The sequence below is a fragment of the Henckelia pumila genome, unplaced genomic scaffold (assembly GCF_033568475.1).
Source record: "Henckelia pumila isolate YLH828 unplaced genomic scaffold, ASM3356847v2 CTG_80:::fragment_1, whole genome shotgun sequence".
NCBI classification, from domain to species: domain Eukaryota; kingdom Viridiplantae; phylum Streptophyta; class Magnoliopsida; order Lamiales; family Gesneriaceae; genus Henckelia; species Henckelia pumila.
Genome location: NW_027331883.1, coordinates 1,122,498 through 1,139,323, shown reverse-complemented (window position 1 = coordinate 1,139,323; position 16,826 = coordinate 1,122,498). Strand labels below are relative to the sequence as shown.

The window sequence follows — 16,826 nt, the reverse complement described above, 5'->3', positions numbered from 1 at the left end:
TCATTTAATTAATTATAGATATAGATTTTTGACCATCGTTTTCATCTGTACGCATCACAATTCATACATTCACTCACTCACACACACACACACACACACACACACACACATTGTCGCTCCGCTTCTCCCAAAATTTTCACTTTCTCATCTCACTGTAGAAAAGGGGGGAAATCACGATTAGGGTTTGTAGAAAGGTCCGAAATTTGTGTATATAATGCACGCTTAGACTGCATAACAGCATAAATCACCTTCACGGCGTGCTCTGTCCAGTGTGAAAATCTAATGTGTGTACTATGACAAAGGGAAGGAAGAATGGGCTTGGCTAATTATCTGGCCTCTGCAGTTCTGCAGCAGCAGCAGCTGCAGAAGCAAAATCAAAAGCAACACGGGTACTTTTCCCATTATTTCTGCCTCTGGAAATGGCGGCGACCTGCGGACGCGGTGGTGATGCCGTGGACGATGGTTTGCGGGCTTCTGCTTTTTGCGGTGGGTCTCATTTCGCTCTTCACAGGGCACGTGGCTTCTGATCTGGAGTGGTATTCTCAACGACTTGTTAAGCGGACGTGGTACTATAAGACGGTATGGACTGTGGATTGCTGTTTCGCTGTTTTTTTGTCCAATTATTGTTCTTTATTTGCTGTTTTTTGTGAATTTTGTTGTGTGTTAAACAGCTGAAGCGTGGTAAAAGTTGTTCCAACGTAGAAGATCTTAGTCGAACGGTTACATTTTGGAAAAAAACCCTTTACTTTGTCCATATCATAATTGTTTTATATGGTTTAACTTCTTTTAATTTAACTCTTCATGGTTGGGATGTCAATTACATGATTAGGAGCTAAAATGGAGAATTTTATGCATGAGTTGTCCTGGAAGTTGGCAACATATAGAAAAGGGAATTCCAGTTGATTCCATTATTTAATGAAGGGAATTCCAGCTCATTCCTTTTTTTTTTTTATGAAGTTCCTTGTTTCTGTTTCTCTAACTTGGTATATTTTTGTAGAGTACTTATTTGTGTAATGTGTTTATTTTTGGATATGGATTGAGTTTTTACTTCATTAAACAATCGAGGTTATGCATTTTTATCTTACTTTCTGTCACTGTGTTATTCAACTGGAAATTAAGGCTTAGAAAGATTGAAAAGGATGTTTGACAATTTTCTGTTCAATATGAATGGGAAGTGAAACTAATTTTTTCTGACTGTTCTACAATAATTACAAACACATTTCAAAAAAAATTTGTATGTTGTTCTTTGTTTTTCTCTGCAAATTCCGGTTGTCTTCTTTTTACTTGATAATTTGTGAAGGTTTATCTGCTAGCCACACCCCAGATGATATTATTTTCCTCCGTAATCAAATGATCTCATCAATTATTCTGTTGCATATTTCTGTCATTGGCATTGATAGATCTTTTGATATTGTCTTACCCTCCCTTGATGACTTAATCTAATTGTTCAAGAGCCAGCAGAAGCACAATCTTGTGATAACTAATGTCTTTGGGGTTGTTCAACAAAATAGCTGGCAAACTCAGAGCACTTATTGTTTCATGCAATGTAGGATAGTGATTATCGTGCCCCAATTGATATATGGAAATCAAAGTTTTCAAATTTCTATTATGGCTGCTGCGACAGAGGTCCTCATTTTGCAGGTTGGTTGACTATTTTTTCTGGTAATCTGCTTGTGCTGATCATTTTGCAGGTTGGTTGACTATTTTTTCTGGTAATCTGCTTGTGCTGATGCATTTTCTTGGTTGGTTCAAACCTGTAACCAAATCTGTTTTTTCAGTTATTATGCTGTTATCATCTCCCTTGAAGCAGGAATTATGTTGCTTTTAATGGTTCTTCTATCAGTTGTGGCAGTGGAATTCTGTTTATGAATTATGTTGTCACTTCTGTTGCTATAACAAAGTTGAGATGCACATTAATGTAAGAGTCAAAGAGAAAGCACTAAACGACGACAAAATGTGGAGTATCATCTATAAAAATACATTTGAGTAGTTCCAGCTTTGCTACAGTGCACTGGGCCGTTTTATTTTATTGTCTAAGAAAATTACTGTAAATCCTCCGTCGAATGCATGCTATTGCCATGGTCCCCTTGCACTGGGCTGTTTATGACATTTGTTTTGGCTAAGTCTTCTCTCCATTTCATGAAAGTGAAGGAATAACATTTCAAAGATCATACCCTTGAAATTCTTTAAGGCATCACAGAGCAACCATGGATGTGATTACTTTAATTTTCTGTTGTCGCCTTCAACTTGCTCTCTAGGTTACTTATTCTTATTGGAAGTAGTACCATTCAGGAACTAATTTTTTGTTTATAGCTGCTGTACGTGAACGACGTTCGAATGGTTACTTACTAATTGCTACCAGCGGAGGACTCAACCAACAAAGAACAGGAGTAAGTGTTTTCTTGTACTCGCTCGATATTTCTTTGATAAGCACCCACATTTATAAACAAGTACTGATATGCTTTCTTCTCATTTTTTTTGCATTTCAGTTATCTGACTTCTTATCCCGTGAAGTCATCCTGTTATATTGCCTTCAGTTATATGCATTTAAATCTAAACTTGTATTGCATTTTTTTTTCAGATAACTGATGCTGTAATTGTTGCAAGGATCTTGAATGCTACTTTGGTTTTGCCAGAATTGGATCATCATTCATACTGGAAGGATGAAAGGTTTGGTAAACTGAAATAATCTGGTCTCTGTTGCCTTTAAACCTATTATTACAGAACTTTAACCTAAACTTTAGCATGGCCTATGTTGGTTCAAGAACAATTTTTTCACTCATCCTAGTTTACCTTGGTATGCAGTGATTTCTTCCAGATTTTTGATGTTGACTGGTTTATCTCGTACCTCTCAAAGGATGTTCCGATTGTTAAAAGAGTGCCGGAGAAGTTCATGAGGTCAATGGAAAAACCACCATATACCATGCGAGTTCCTCGAAAGTCGGAACCTGAATATTATCTGGAACAAGTTTTGCCAATTCTTTTGAGGAGACGGGTAAGATGAAAACTATTTGAAAATTATTAACAAATCATTCTAATTCCTTGTTCTAATGTCCTTGGTATTTTATTGTTGTGCCCATAATAAAGATACACGTTTTTTTTTGGTTGAAGAATAGCCACTTGGATGTCTGGTTGCCAATGAATGAAACCAAAAAAAAGTGCTTTGTTTGTTTGCCTGCTATGCCTCTTAAAAAATTTTATTTTGTGATTAATTAATTTTATTTTGGAACATTGGAAATGTGTTTGGGAAAAGGAAATCAATCAGAGCCACAGGGTCTGAAAATGTGAGGGGAATTTTCTTCTTGCATATCAGCTATAGTATCGACTACGTTTTTGTATGGCTTACTGGGAAATTTTTTGGGTAAATAGTCGAGCTGTCTTTTGTAGTATAACTTCATAGTAAAAACTTCTTTGACATCTAAATTTTAGTACTAAATGAATCTTTACTAGCTCCACAAGTGTATTTAGAGTTTCTAGATATGTTAAAGTTGTGCCTCTTAAGCGGAGTGCAAGCTATTATTAGCGGATTTGGTTGGTTGGTGACCTGTAAAAATTTTGCAGGTGGTTCAGTTGACGAAGTTTGATTACAGGCTTGCTAATGAACTTGATGAAGACCTGCAAAAGTTGCGATGCCGGGTCAATTATCATGCCTTGAGATTTACCAAATCTATAAGGAATCTGGGCCAGAAGCTTGTTGTGCGAATGCGTAAGATGGCAAATCGTTTTATTGCTGTTCACTTGAGGTTTGCAATCTTTCTCTATTGTGACAATTTTGGTTGTGAAGTTTAAACTGCAAGATGGATTAAAAACTGCAAGTATTAGCGAGCTCTGTTTGTGGTCCTGAATTGTCTGTAAAGATTCAGGATTTATATTCAATCCACTGTCATCCTTCCATTGAAAATCTTGCGCATTCTCTATATGTTTAACCTGGTGATTCTGCTCTGTGTCATTAGAATCCTAAAATCGGTGTCGTTATGCCTTAAGAGAGCAAGAAATTATGTTTCTGCTCGGCACTTAAGTACCCGTCATAAGTCGAAAGCCATATTGTTAAGATGACAATAAGTAATTAAGAAATCAATGCACTAACTGTGTTGGGAGAACACCTATCTTCTCTTATAATATGGGGACCCTGAACATCTTCATTTCACCAACCATTATTTACAGCAAATTAGATTATGCTCAAATTTTGCAATATGTCATGTTGCATTCTTTAATATGACCGTAAACTGTAGAATGTATCCCATTAATTATGAATTCGGGCGTAGTTAATGAATTGTGTGCTGTGATCCTTAGTTTTTCTTGATTAGTATGTTAAGATATGCATATTAAAAATTCTTGCTTTTCACCTGTTGTGCTGTCATTAACTAGTTACACGAGGTAGTCTGTGCCAGTGAATTGAGGTGACAGTGCAATTCATATTAACTCCTTGGTGACTAACATTCTTGGCTGAACTTTGATCCCATTGTTGGAACTGTCTCTTAATCTTGTCATCTTTAGAAACACCATCTCCTCCGCTCTGGTGTACCCTATTGCTTTCCCCTAACTTGATTTCAGAATTAGAGAGGAAAGTGTTGTCAGTGAGAATCTTTTTCTCAGGTGATTTCGTGCCTGATACTGCTACATTGTTCAATTCGTTGGAGAACCACCTTCTTTTAGCTGTTAAATCTAAACATATTCCAGTCCGTGCAAATATTAATGTGTCTGCAGAGTGATATGGAAAGAAGGATCCAGAAAGGCCTTGGACTTTTTTGTCCTCAAAGGTTCCTCAGTGGTGGAAAGCTCAATAATAAATTACTTGAAATCTGCATATTGTGTGCTATCTCCTTGTCACCTTAATATGAAATATTATACTTCTCTAGATTCTATATGTCCACTCACTGCCCTTTATCGCTTATACCAGAATAGTTTGCTATCGTGTCAATTTTATTTTATCGGCTTGGTTTGTTACTTGCAGGTTTGAACCTGACATGTTAGCGTTTTCCGGGTGTTACTATGGTGGGGGTGATAAAGAAAGGCGTGAGCTGGGTGAGATAAGAAAGCGGTGGGAAACATTACCAGTAAGATTATGATTGATGTATATTCTTAAATCTTATGCTAGTTGCAAACGTGCAATGCAATAACAGATGCATTTTCCTGAATTACAATTGTTGGTGGTTGTCGGTATTTAATGATTATTGGATGTCAAAGCAAAAAAAATAATTTAGCATTCATTTTGATCGGGACATTTTAACAATGTTTCTGCTTTTTCTGTAGGAAATAAGCCCTGATGAAGAGAGAACACGAGGGAAGTGTCCTTTGACCCCACATGAGGTGGGTTTGTTGCTGAGGGCCCTTGGCTTCGAAAATAGTACCTACCTCTATATTGCATCTGGAGAGGTATACGGCGGAGAAGAAACTTTGAGGCCCCTTAAAGAGCTCTTTCCAAACTTCTATACGAAGGAAATGCTAGCTGGTGAAGAGCTGAGATCTTTTCTTCCCTTTTCTTCTCGTTTAGCGGCCATTGACTATACTGTCTGTGAAGACAGTGATGTCTTTGTCACCAATAATAATGGGAACATGGCAAAAATCCTAGCGGGTCGAAGGTAACAACATGGGAAAACTACTTTCTTTCAAGTTGGAAGTATGATATGCCCTTTCTGCGTTACTTTTAAATATTTGACACGTAACATGTTATTAACACCTTTACTCAAGTGAAACAAAAGGTAAAAATTTATTGAGCATGAAAAACTAAACTTGAACATTAATCTCAAAATTTATTAAACCGCAGCCACCTCTATCGATCTAGTGGCAGAACCCTCTTTGAACTGGGGATGTTAAAGCAAAAAAGCCCCACCCCCCAATGTAATAAAAAAAAATTATAAGCAGTTTAAACCAATTTCGCAGAGTAGACCCTTGCGTGGTGGTTTTAATATTTATTACTGGCTCATTAATGTATCCTGATAATATATATGCTAATGCAGCTAATCAAAACAACTTCTTGTTTAATGGGAGAAATCGTGTTAATCATCACCTCTGTGGGTTTTAGAAGTTATCTATATCTGTATTCTCCACGTAGTTGAAATTACTATCTTCTTTTCTTGTTGAAGGAGGTACATGGGTCACAAGAGGACCATCAGACCGAACACCAAAAGGCTTAGTACGCTGTTCGCTGCACGAGACAAAATGGACTGGAGTGTGTTTGCAAGAAAGGTCAAATCACGCCAAAGAGGATTCATGGGAGAGCCGGAAGAGATGAGACCTGGGCGAGGGGAGTTCCATGAATTTCCATCTGCTTGTGTGTGCCAGAAACAAAACTTGGATAGATTTGTCAATGTTTCCATGTCAGAGTTCATAGATAAAAAAAATGGTACCAGTGAAAGAAGTTTATCAAAAGGAGAAAAGGAAAGCACGAAAAATGGGTCCGTCTCAATTGCAGAGGAAAACGAGCACGATGATTTTTTATCTGATTAGACGAAACTTCAGAGAGGTCAGCTCACTGCTCTATTCCCTTTTCAGCAAGCATTGTAATGGCAGTATCATTTCCACTTGATCCGCATAACAGACAAATGAAATCAATCTTGCTGCTGGAATCTTTGGTTGGAATACTGGTTCTGAATGAAAAGCATGCATGTAAAGCTCACCTTTATCTTGTAGTTGTATAAACTCTAATGTTCCTTTATATATGTGTAATTGTTAAGTTGCTCTCAACTCTCGAGTTTGTGCTTTCACTTTTCCCTGTGATATTTATAGTTATATTTATTCGATATTAAGCAGGAGAAATTGAACCGAACTAACTGAACCCTATAAGAATAATTGATTTTTTTTAAAAAAATAAAAAGTATACATAGGCTTTTCAAGAATTTTAAAAATTAAGATTTTCCAAATATTTTGGTGATGTAATATTTTTTGGACAAGATGAATATGGACGAAAATTGTATGTTTTTTGTTTATCCAATTGGGACATAAGTATAACAAAGTTTAAAAAGAAGGCCGAAACAAACTTAATAATTCAGGTCCTAATAAATTTAATTTTTTTAATAAAAAACTAAATTGGTTTGATTGATTTTTGAAATCCAAAACCAAAATAAAACTGATTTTCTCAAAATAATAGATAATTTTTTTTGTTTTTTAAAAAAAGAACTTCCGAATTAGTCGAACCTAATTTTTGAATTGATTCGGTTTTATGAATTCGTTTGTTTGAAGCGAAAGTTTCGTTATGCGGCTATTACGGCGAAGAAGCAAAAACACTGATCAAAATCTTGATATCCAGAATATTTCCCTTCCGACAATTACTTTAAAAAAAAAAGATATAGATAAGCAATAAATACGAAAAATTTAATAACTCTTTAATATTTAAAATTTTATATGAATCTATTCTAAAAAAAAAAATTTATATGAATCGTTACTAGATTAGACATTCGTAGAAATACAAGTCAAGACAAAAAATAAAAAAAATCACTTCATTTTTTTTCCAAAATATCCACAGAATTATAATTATAATTCATAAAATGCACCACCTTAAAGATGATTTTAAATGGTGTCCGTGACACAGACTTTGCATGCGTAACGCAATATATACGAATATTCACAATATTTAAAAACAACGATTTCCTCATATATTTTAACTATATTCTACTGTAATTTATGTGAGTAATTATTTTTTTGGATAAGTTATAATTAACTAAAAATGAGGGTGATAAACCAAATTTTAAGTGGTGACACCAAAGCATGTACTTTAAAGTTTAAAGGCCTCACACTTTATAAGATAGCAATGAGATAATTATTGATAGATAAAACGATAAAATCTAAGGAGTAGAAGAAGAAATACGGATGAATAATATTTAAACACGAAACCTATACATCCAATCACATAAAACATGGTCTGAAAAGGACATTCATCGTCACAAACTACTGTAAAAAATGAAGGAAATGCTGCTGGAAATAAGTTACAATCACATACCATAATTTTTCCACGCTCAAAATTATACTATAAAGATGATCATTTTTGGCAAGGGAAAGGATTACCACATCACGGTAGTCGCAACAAAACTGGAGGATGATCCGAAATTTCGAACTCGAACCTGAAAATATGTTCATGTCATGGCTTATAAATTCCATGACAAATGAAATTGGTAAAATTTTTACTATGTATATTGTATTACATGACATTAGGTAGTTGTGAAGGAGCCTCGTTCCCAAGTCGAGAGCACATCATAATTGTCTGAGATTGACACAAATTCTAGATCGAATTGAAGCAAGATTCCAGCGTCGCACCATATTGCTACTCTCTATGATGATATTATCAGCAACTTGGAGTTGATGCTCTGAAGTTCCACTGCCCAATGCAAGCATGAGTCAAACAACTCGTTAAGAAGAGGCTGGCTGTACACAGTTCTTGTTGGCCTTGACAAGTCTCGATGATCACAAGGGAGAAACACTTGAATGAAGCTATTAAGCGCTGAAGAAGGATTTTCTGATGAAAGTCAGAAAAGATTATTTGAAAACTCCATCATCACCTCCCTATCATGGTAGTTATGCTCTTGTGACCTGTGGAAAGCAGGTGTATCACGCCTACAACAAACTAAAGAAAGGAAGACCTGGTGTGAAAACCGAGAAAGTTGATCACACGATTGAAACCTGCCAGGACATAAATTGTTAACTAGAAGACTGCCATAGAAATGTGGCGTCGCTGCTGCTGCCAACACTGAGACAAGCCCATTCAGCAAATAACAGATGGATTGCTTCACACTAACAGCTTCTACATCCTCAAATAATGACAATGACAGCCGCACATAAGAGAAATGTCTTCGACACTTTCAACCTCAGGATCACCATAAAGCCTAGGATTGTTAACTCTGTGTCTCAAATCATATGATAAGAAAGTAAACATATTTTCCTGTTTCCGTCCATGCCACAAATTGGTGCCCAGTAAGGATTTAACAATCAATTGATGAAAGAAGTCTACCTTTTCCCCTCAGAGGAATAATTGTGCCCAACAATTGTCAACGGTTGCTAGAATCTTCTTTGGTTTACAAAGTTCTACGATAACCTTTTCCCACGTGGATTCTTTAGGGTGAAGAAAAGTTTTAAGCATCACTTCTATAACTTTTGATGCTCCAACCATTCTTCGTCGTTTGTACAGCCTTAATACTAGCTCATCTAGAAACTCTCTGCAATCTTGCAATGGATAGCACTTCTCCTTCAAAGAGGTCAAGAAAATATTGCATGTAATTGAGTCAGGATCACACCCTTGATTTAGCATGTCAGTTAAAAGATCGATTGCATGGGAAATGCTACCTTGTTTGCATAAAGCCGTAAGAAGTATATTGTAGGTGACGACATCAGGTTTACAATTAGGTGCTTTGCACAGCATCTCATTGAATAAATTCAAACCCTGTTTTACTGATCCAGCAGCACAGAGACCATGAATCATTGAACTATAAGCAACAACATCAGGGGCAAATCCTTTAGCCAAAAATTGCTTCCATATCATCAGAGCCTGTTTCAAGTTCCCATTCTTGCATAGCCCATGAATAAGAACACTGTAACAAACTTCATTATCCATGTAATCCTTCTGAGCCATCTCTTTCCATACATGAATTGCCTTGTCGCAGCTTCCTACCTCAAAGAAACCCTTCATCAAGGAGCTGTAAGTGAAAGCATTTGGCATGCAACCCAAGTCAATCATCTCGTACAGAAAAAGTTCAGCTTCATATGGCTTTCCTTCTCGACATAACCCATCAATTAGAGCACTATAAACAACCGTATTGGGCTTACAACCCCGTTCTGTCATCTGCTTCCATAATTTAAATGCATCTTCAGATTTTCCTTCTTTAAAAAACCCACTAATAAGAGTTGAATAAACATACTCACTGGCCTTGTAACCCCTTTCCTCCATGGCCTTCAACACATGCACGCCATCAGAAGCTCTTCCCTGCTTAACAAACCCATTTATTATTGTTCCATAAGTAACATCATTTGGAATATGTTCATTTGACAACATTTGCGCCAAAAGACTGACTGCCTTGTCAAGCTTCCCTTTGATACATAACCCATGTATAAGTGTGTTGTAGGTCACTTCATTTGGTGTGCATCCTTTTAGAAACATATTCTCAACTAGCCTTCCAGCCCGGGTTAAGTCACCCTTTTTGCAAAGCCCATTAATCAAGACATTGAATGTCGCTGCACTTGGGTAACACCCTTCTACTTGCATCTCATCTAACAAAGCCACGGCATCATCAATTCTATCATCCTTGCACAAACCATCCATCAATGTGCAATATGTGTACACATCTGGCACACACCTTAAAAGAGGCATGTCCCTAAACACCTCTAACGCTTTACTGACGTTTTTTATTTTACACAGTGCTTTGATTACTAAATTAAATGTCAATACATTTGGAGAGATGTTCTTTTTATTGTTAATGACATAATAATAGAACTCAAGTGCACGCTGATACAGGCCCTCTTGAATAATCACAGTAAGGACGGAGTTAAAAGATTTAACTGTTTGGCTGCACTGAAATTCATCTACCATTCTATCAAACAACTCGGCAGCTTTAAGGGGCAAATGTGCTCTCCCATAAGCTCTAAACACAAAAATGAAATTCCTCTCAAGAAATGTTCTCTTTTCTCTTTTCATAAGTTCAAAAACCATCTCCAAGGACCTAAAATCACCAGACATGGCATGGTGTTCGATAAGCGAATAGAAAGTGGAGTCACCCTGCCTGTAAGAGCCGGATTTCCGCCCATGTTCGAATATTTTATGAGAAATGGGCGGGTCTACTCGAATATGAGAACCCAGTTCCTGGGTATGGGCAACACTACTACTAGGAATCTGTAGTTCAAATGAAAATTCAGGTGGGTTGGAGCAATCAGATTCAATGTCAACGGAGGAGCTCAGAGAGTTGGAGAGCTTCAAAGTAGGCCAATTTCTCCCTCTAAATCTAGAGACGTGTTGCATTCCTCTGTATCACCAAAACATACCAACTCCAGCCCACATATTTCGAGAATCAATAGGGTTATCAAGATAAGAGCGAAAACACACAAGCACAGACGATTTATAAACAAAGAAACTCTGGAGTGAACTGACCTCGAGTTTTTCAAGAGAAAGGCCGGGCCTTTGTAATGGTGGATGTGCTTTCATTCTACAGAATAACATGCGCTACGAATGATTATGAATACATGGGAGAAAATAATAAAGAACGAAAGATTTGGAGAGAAACCTGACCGTATGGAACAAAACTCATCGGTGAAAATCTTTGAAGTCCCTTTGAAGAGAAACCTGGTATGATCAATTTCAAGAGAAGAGGTTGTCCAATGGTCGTCTAAAATAATAATAATAATAGATTTAATAATTTTTTTCCTCTTTTATTAATATATAATCTTATTAACTACAATTTAAAAATTTTGTAATCATTTTTTGAATATATTAAATAAAAATAAAATAAGAAGTTTGTACATAATTTATTTTTCAATTATTTTTCTTAATATATGTAAAAAAAAGAAGTAAGATTATATAAGCATATATAACTAGATAAATTATACATTCAAATAAAATATATTTTAAACAAATTATAAATATATAATAAAATAATAATAATTTATCAATAATATAGTATTATAATTGTATTAAATTAAAATATAACTAAAATACGTTCTAACATATTGATAAAATATAATGAAATAAATATGTGTCGCCAAGTCAGATCATATTGTTATCGGACGATTAAAGTTAAACAACCCTAAAAATCATTTTATTTTTTAAAATCTGATATTAATACATTAATATAAATGGTGGATCATGAAAAACATTTCTGAAAACTAAACCGGTAGCCAATGAAGTATGATACATATATATCATAATAAATATATTTTTAATTTATTTTTAAAATTTTAATCGGTAAAATAATCTCCAAAAAAAAGTGTATATCTAATTGAATTTAAAAACAATTTAAATTAGGGATAAAAGTAAAACTGACTTTTTAGACCAATCATTTATCAATTAAGTCATTACCGATTCACAAATTTATTAATAGTTCGTATATCAAAATATTTTTTACTCCTTTTCTTTTTATATTAAGAGTAGATCTACATTTTAAAAAAAATTGATTTAAATCCATAATTTAAATGATTTGTTTTGACAAAATAATTTAAATGATTTTTAATCTGCAAACCTTCCATTGGATAAGAATTTTTACACCCCAATTATTCTTCTGTTATCAGGATGAAAAGAAAAGGGGCTAAACAGGCAATGAGTAAAAAAAATAAGGAAAAAGTTGGGTATTCCAATTTCCACATGCCTTCAAGTATAACTTGTTCTAAAATGTTGAGTAGGTTCAAAATTTAACACGCATACATAACTTGTTCCAAAATATATTATAACTTATAATATAACTTTTTTATACATTAAAGATCAACATATTACTTGTTACACTATTTTTCCTAACTTATGTCATGTCTGAGGTTCCATCATCTGCGCTGCATGAACTTCTGCAAAGTAAGTTCTAAAAAATAACGAGAGAGAGGATTTTTTTAATTATTTATTTTAATATAACAGACTTTTCAAAACTTCATTAAGCCCTAACATCGTTTAATACAATATCCTTTAACCACACAGAACCAGAATAGACACTCCACACAATCTCATGATCACAACCGAAGACAAACTATACAAACTTTCCTAGTGTATGAGCGGCCGAATTAGCTTGACATAGCATATGAGAAATATCGACAACAGCATCATCCGTAAGAAATCCTTTGATCTGAGCAATTGCAAGCACTTCTGGGATTGCCACCAAAGAGTCGGAGAAAACCCGAGTGAGGCCAATATCATATTGCTTACACAACTCAACCCACGAAAAAAAGCCATTAACACCCCTCCAAATGCAGAACCTGAACCACGAATATTCATTAACGTCGTGACAGCAACTATGCTTCCAAGATAGTTTCGAATAATAGCCCCTATTGAAAATTTTGGTTTTTCTCATCAACCCCGCATCAACATCAATCTAAATTGCCCCACAATTGGTTTCACCCACCTGCCCTGAACCACGTCACTACAAAGAGTACTCTGCGGCTTATAAGCAGATTGTGCATTATGAAATTCCTCAAGCAAAGAGGCCCATCTCACCTGTTGGAGGGGCTGAGAAATCATTGAAACATCATGCTTTCTACTATAAATCTCCCTCCAAACAGCCCAAGCGGTAAAACAAAACAACCCCAAAGCAAAGAGGATAATTCCAATGCTAGTGCCACTAAATAAAATAACCCTTTCTTTTGAGTGCTAAAAATATTACCCGTGACAGTTGGAGTATCTTTTGCAAGAGAAGCATGGAATGATTAGAATATATCCTGAGTGAAAATATCAGAGCAGATAATACAAAACATGATAAGGATATCAAATATCAGAGCCATGAAAATAGATGAGAGGTTAACAAAAAGAATAGAAAATTACCTGAACATCATCTCAATGCAACAGAACCATGGAAGTATGTTTGCTTCATGTTCTCTTTCTTAATATTATGCAGGCAGCTGTGTACCAAGATATTGGTGGCAGCCTGACAGAGAACTAGAGTAATGCATTTTGCAACCAAAGATCCTAGTCGAAATTCGTGACAAACATTTTGCAGTCATCTGTATGTTATAAAGTACTCCAACCTAGCGACTTTCTCAACCCTTTATCCTTGATCATCAATCTTGCTCTTTCTACCTCTTTCCACATCCCCAAAGAGCAATATAAGTCTGAGATTAATACGTAATACCCATCATTTTCTGGGTCAGTTTCAGTCGCTTGCTTGGCTATCTTTATACCCATATCTGTATTATTGTGCAGTTTGCAAGCAGTCAACAGAGAACCCCATATGACTCCATCTGGAGTGATAGGCATTGACAAGATGAGAGCTTCAGCCTCCTCCAAATTACCTGAACGTCCAAGAAGATCTACCATGCAGGCGTAGTGCTTCAGTGTTGGTATGAGGCTATGTTCTTTCATTTTGTGAAATAGTGCCTTTCCTTCGTAAGTCAATCCGGAATGAGCACAAGCGGAAAGAACTGCCAGAAATGTGAGCTCATTTGGTATAACATTTGATTGTTCCATCTCATCGAAAATCTCAATCGCAGATTTCCCCATTCCATGAATTCCATAACAGGAAATCATCACATTCCACGAAATAACATCTCTCTCATTCATTGAATCAAAGATTTCTCTTGCCATTTTTATCATCCCACATTTTGAATACATATCAACCAATGCCGTGGCAATAGTTGTATTGCACTCAAATCCTTGTTCATTGATGTAGTTGTGTATTTCTCTTCCTTTTTCTGCTGCTGCAATTCGGCCACAAGCAGATAATGAAGTTACTATTGTTGCTATATTAGGCTTCAGGCCTCCTGAAATCATTTTGTCAAAAAGAATTAAAGCCTCCGAAAAATGTTCATTATGAATATAAGACGAGATCAAACTATTCCATGAGGCAATATCCTTGTGAGATATGTTGAACAATGTAAAAGCCATGGCTAGTTTCCCACATTTTCCGTACATGCTAATAAGTGAATTTACAACTGTGATATTCCAAACATCAAATTTTTCATGATATGGCAATGAATAGATTGGCCCAAATGGATGGACTTCAATCTAGAGCAAGAACAAATCACAGATATTAGACTATTCAAATTAGATCCAATTCCTCGGTGCTGCATTTCAGTAAACAACTTTATGCAGCTACTTTCTAATCCCGCCTTTTCATAACCAACTATCATCAAGTTCCAAGAGTCATTTTCCTGATGATGACCTCTATTAAAGATCTTCTCAGCCATTGCCACGAGTCCAAACTTACAATACATTGATACTAATGCATTGTCAACAATGGAATCAAGTTCATAGTTTTTCCTCAAGACAAAACCATGAAAGGCCATTCCTTCGGACACCTTCATGGTATTAGAGAAACCACAAAGCAAGCAACTAATTAACTTCCCATCTGGAGATACGTCGCATGCCTGCATTCTCATAAATATCCGGAAGCATTCCTGAATGGACCCCACTCTTGCATGCACACCAATCATTGATGTCCATGAAAACAAATCTTTATTGGCAACTTCACAGAATGCGACATTTGCATCCTCAATGCTTCCGCATTTTGAATACATTGACAGAATGGCAGATTGAATGACAGTTGAGGACACTATTCCATATTTCAGGGCCAATCCATGTAGGCACCTACCTTCCAACAATGCATTCAAATCCCCACAAGCTTGGAAACCTCCTTCTAACGTCCGAAAATTTGGTCTCTCACCAACCCCATGCATCTTACAAAGACACTCTAAACCCTTCTCACCCTCATTCTGCACACACCCAATCGCTAGTGCAGTCCAAGCAACAACATCTTTCACAGGAATTTCATCAAATGCAAGAAAAGCATCTCTAACAGATCCACATTTCGAATACATATAAACAAATGAAGACCCAACTGCAGAGTTTTGATAAAAAAAATTGGTTTTTGACACCATTCCATGAACACTCGCGCCTATGAAAAGAAACTCAAGTTCCGCACAGGCTGAAATAACCATTGGAATCGTAAATTGATTGGCCATTGTCCCGGAAAGTTGCATCTTGGAGAATAATCCAAGGGCATGGAAATAATTTCCATTGGAGAAATGGGCTTTGATAATGGAGTTCCACAGAAAAGGATCCTTGAAACATAAGTGATCAAAGACTTTAGCAGCAGAATGGGGCTGTTTAACAGAAGCATAACATGCTATCAGCTTTGAGGCTATGAACATATTCTGTGCACGTCCCGTTGTGATAATGTAGGCATGGGTACAGTTAAGTGTGCTGAAATCTGTTATTTCAGCAGACAGGAAAGTATTGATGCGTTCTTCAAGGCAAGTGGATCCGGTATTGACGTAAGATGAGTGGAGACATTCATAGAACTTTGGGAATTTGGATACTTTGTCACAACTGAACAATCGAAAAGTCCTTCGTGAAATTGGAGATAAACGATTCAACATGGACAATAATCGAGAAAATCAATGCCTTCCACTCAACAGAGATGCCCCAATCACATCGATTGGATAGTTGTTGAAGAGATGGAGTAATACAAATACCAAAGAAAGAAAAACAATCATGCACTGAAAGTACCGTTTTTCCATAAAATTAATATAATTTTGGAATAGCTTTAACAAAGTAAGAAAAAATTCTGAAAATCCACAAATTCTAGAAAACTGATTTTTCCTGCTAGAGTGATGTTGGCAACTTGGACTAAAACATTGTAACACCCAAAGAAAATAGTGTTCATCACCTACATCCGAAAAAATTACTTCTCCAATGTACAAAAATGTACATGTCTAAATTCATGATTGTCTTAAACTTCTATCTTATTACCAGAAATATTAAGATTGGCTTTGTAATTTGCATCCAATCTATTATTTTCCGGCTTGAATTGATCCCCTCAACTCACCTGGAATTGAGCCACGCTTTCCTTCATAAATCATAACCCTAGCCCCGAGCACTCCAAACAAGAACAATCACTTCTCTCGGCAACTCCTACGCTCAGAGGTTTTGTGTTCGTATATACGATGATAATTAAAAGCGGAAATTAGCCATTTTTAAAAATAAAAAAAAGTAATTTTTAATTTTTTTTTCTTTTATTAAATACTAGCAATGCGTGTGTAACGTAATAAATGCATTGTTCAAAAAAGTAGACAATATCCACTAACATACAAATATAAAAATAATAATGAATAATGAAATCACCACGAACATGGTTAAAAAATAAAATAAAAAAAAAGATTAAAATACAATGACGAAAAAATACTGGACGAAAAAACGTTAAAAATATATAAACTAT

General features: G+C 35.8%; 3 protein-coding genes across 6 annotated transcripts; 1 reads left to right on the top strand and 2 right to left on the bottom strand.

Moving 5' to 3' along the window:
- The first annotated feature begins 63 nt into the window (after positions 1-63).
- LOC140873616 (O-fucosyltransferase 29) lies at positions 64-6,687 on the top strand. The gene is made up of 9 exons (XM_073276803.1): positions 64-579; positions 1,551-1,641; positions 2,314-2,390; positions 2,582-2,670; positions 2,806-2,995; positions 3,562-3,743; positions 4,955-5,057; positions 5,254-5,582; positions 6,087-6,687. The coding sequence occupies exons 1-9, from the start codon at positions 313-315 to the stop codon at positions 6,448-6,450; spliced, it is 1,692 nt and encodes a 563-aa protein (XP_073132904.1). The 5' UTR covers positions 64-312; the 3' UTR covers positions 6,451-6,687.
- A 1,157-nt stretch (positions 6,688-7,844) lies between these two features.
- Positions 7,845-11,288, bottom strand: LOC140873796 (uncharacterized). Of its 4 annotated transcripts, none has more exons than XR_012148092.1 (3): positions 11,210-11,288; positions 8,142-11,126; positions 7,845-8,060 (listed from the first exon to the last, which is right to left on the bottom strand). XR_012148092.1 is itself a non-coding variant. In XM_073277051.1 (3 exons), exon 3 carries the CDS (start codon positions 10,940-10,942, stop codon positions 8,954-8,956), a length of 1,989 nt encoding a protein of 662 aa, XP_073133152.1. In that variant the 5' UTR covers positions 10,943-10,968; positions 11,072-11,126; positions 11,210-11,267; the 3' UTR covers positions 7,845-8,953. The 4 variants fall into 4 exon arrangements, 3 of the variants coding, with proteins under 3 accessions (XP_073133152.1, XP_073133153.1, XP_073133154.1); XM_073277051.1 differs by having other exon boundaries at positions 7,845-10,968; positions 11,072-11,126; positions 11,210-11,267; XM_073277052.1 differs by having other exon boundaries at positions 7,845-10,946; positions 11,072-11,126; positions 11,210-11,267.
- A 1,226-nt stretch (positions 11,289-12,514) lies between these two features.
- On the bottom strand, positions 12,515-16,539 carry LOC140873795 (pentatricopeptide repeat-containing protein At4g39952, mitochondrial-like). The gene is given in 3 exon segments (XM_073277050.1): positions 12,515-13,332; positions 13,436-14,565; positions 14,568-16,539. Coding segments are annotated over 2 exon segments (2,364 nt in total). The 5' UTR covers positions 15,988-16,539; the 3' UTR covers positions 12,515-13,332; positions 13,436-13,621.
- Positions 16,540-16,826: the final 287 nt, after the last annotated feature.

Excerpts from the sequence above, each read along its gene's own strand:
- LOC140873616 (XM_073276803.1), top strand. The coding sequence starts at position 313 with ATGGGCTTGGCTAATTATCTGGCCTCTGCAGTTCTGCAGCAGCAGCAG. Across the intron at positions 2,671-2,805 it reads TCATACTGGAAGGATGAAAG|TGATTTCTTCCAGATTTTTG; the intron begins GTTTGGTAAACT and ends CTTGGTATGCAG. Across the intron at positions 2,996-3,561 it reads CAATTCTTTTGAGGAGACGG|GTGGTTCAGTTGACGAAGTT; the intron begins GTAAGATGAAAA and ends AAAATTTTGCAG.
- LOC140873796 (XM_073277051.1), bottom strand. The coding sequence starts at position 10,942 with ATGCAACACGTCTCTAGATTTAGAGGGAGAAATTGGCCTACTTTGAAG.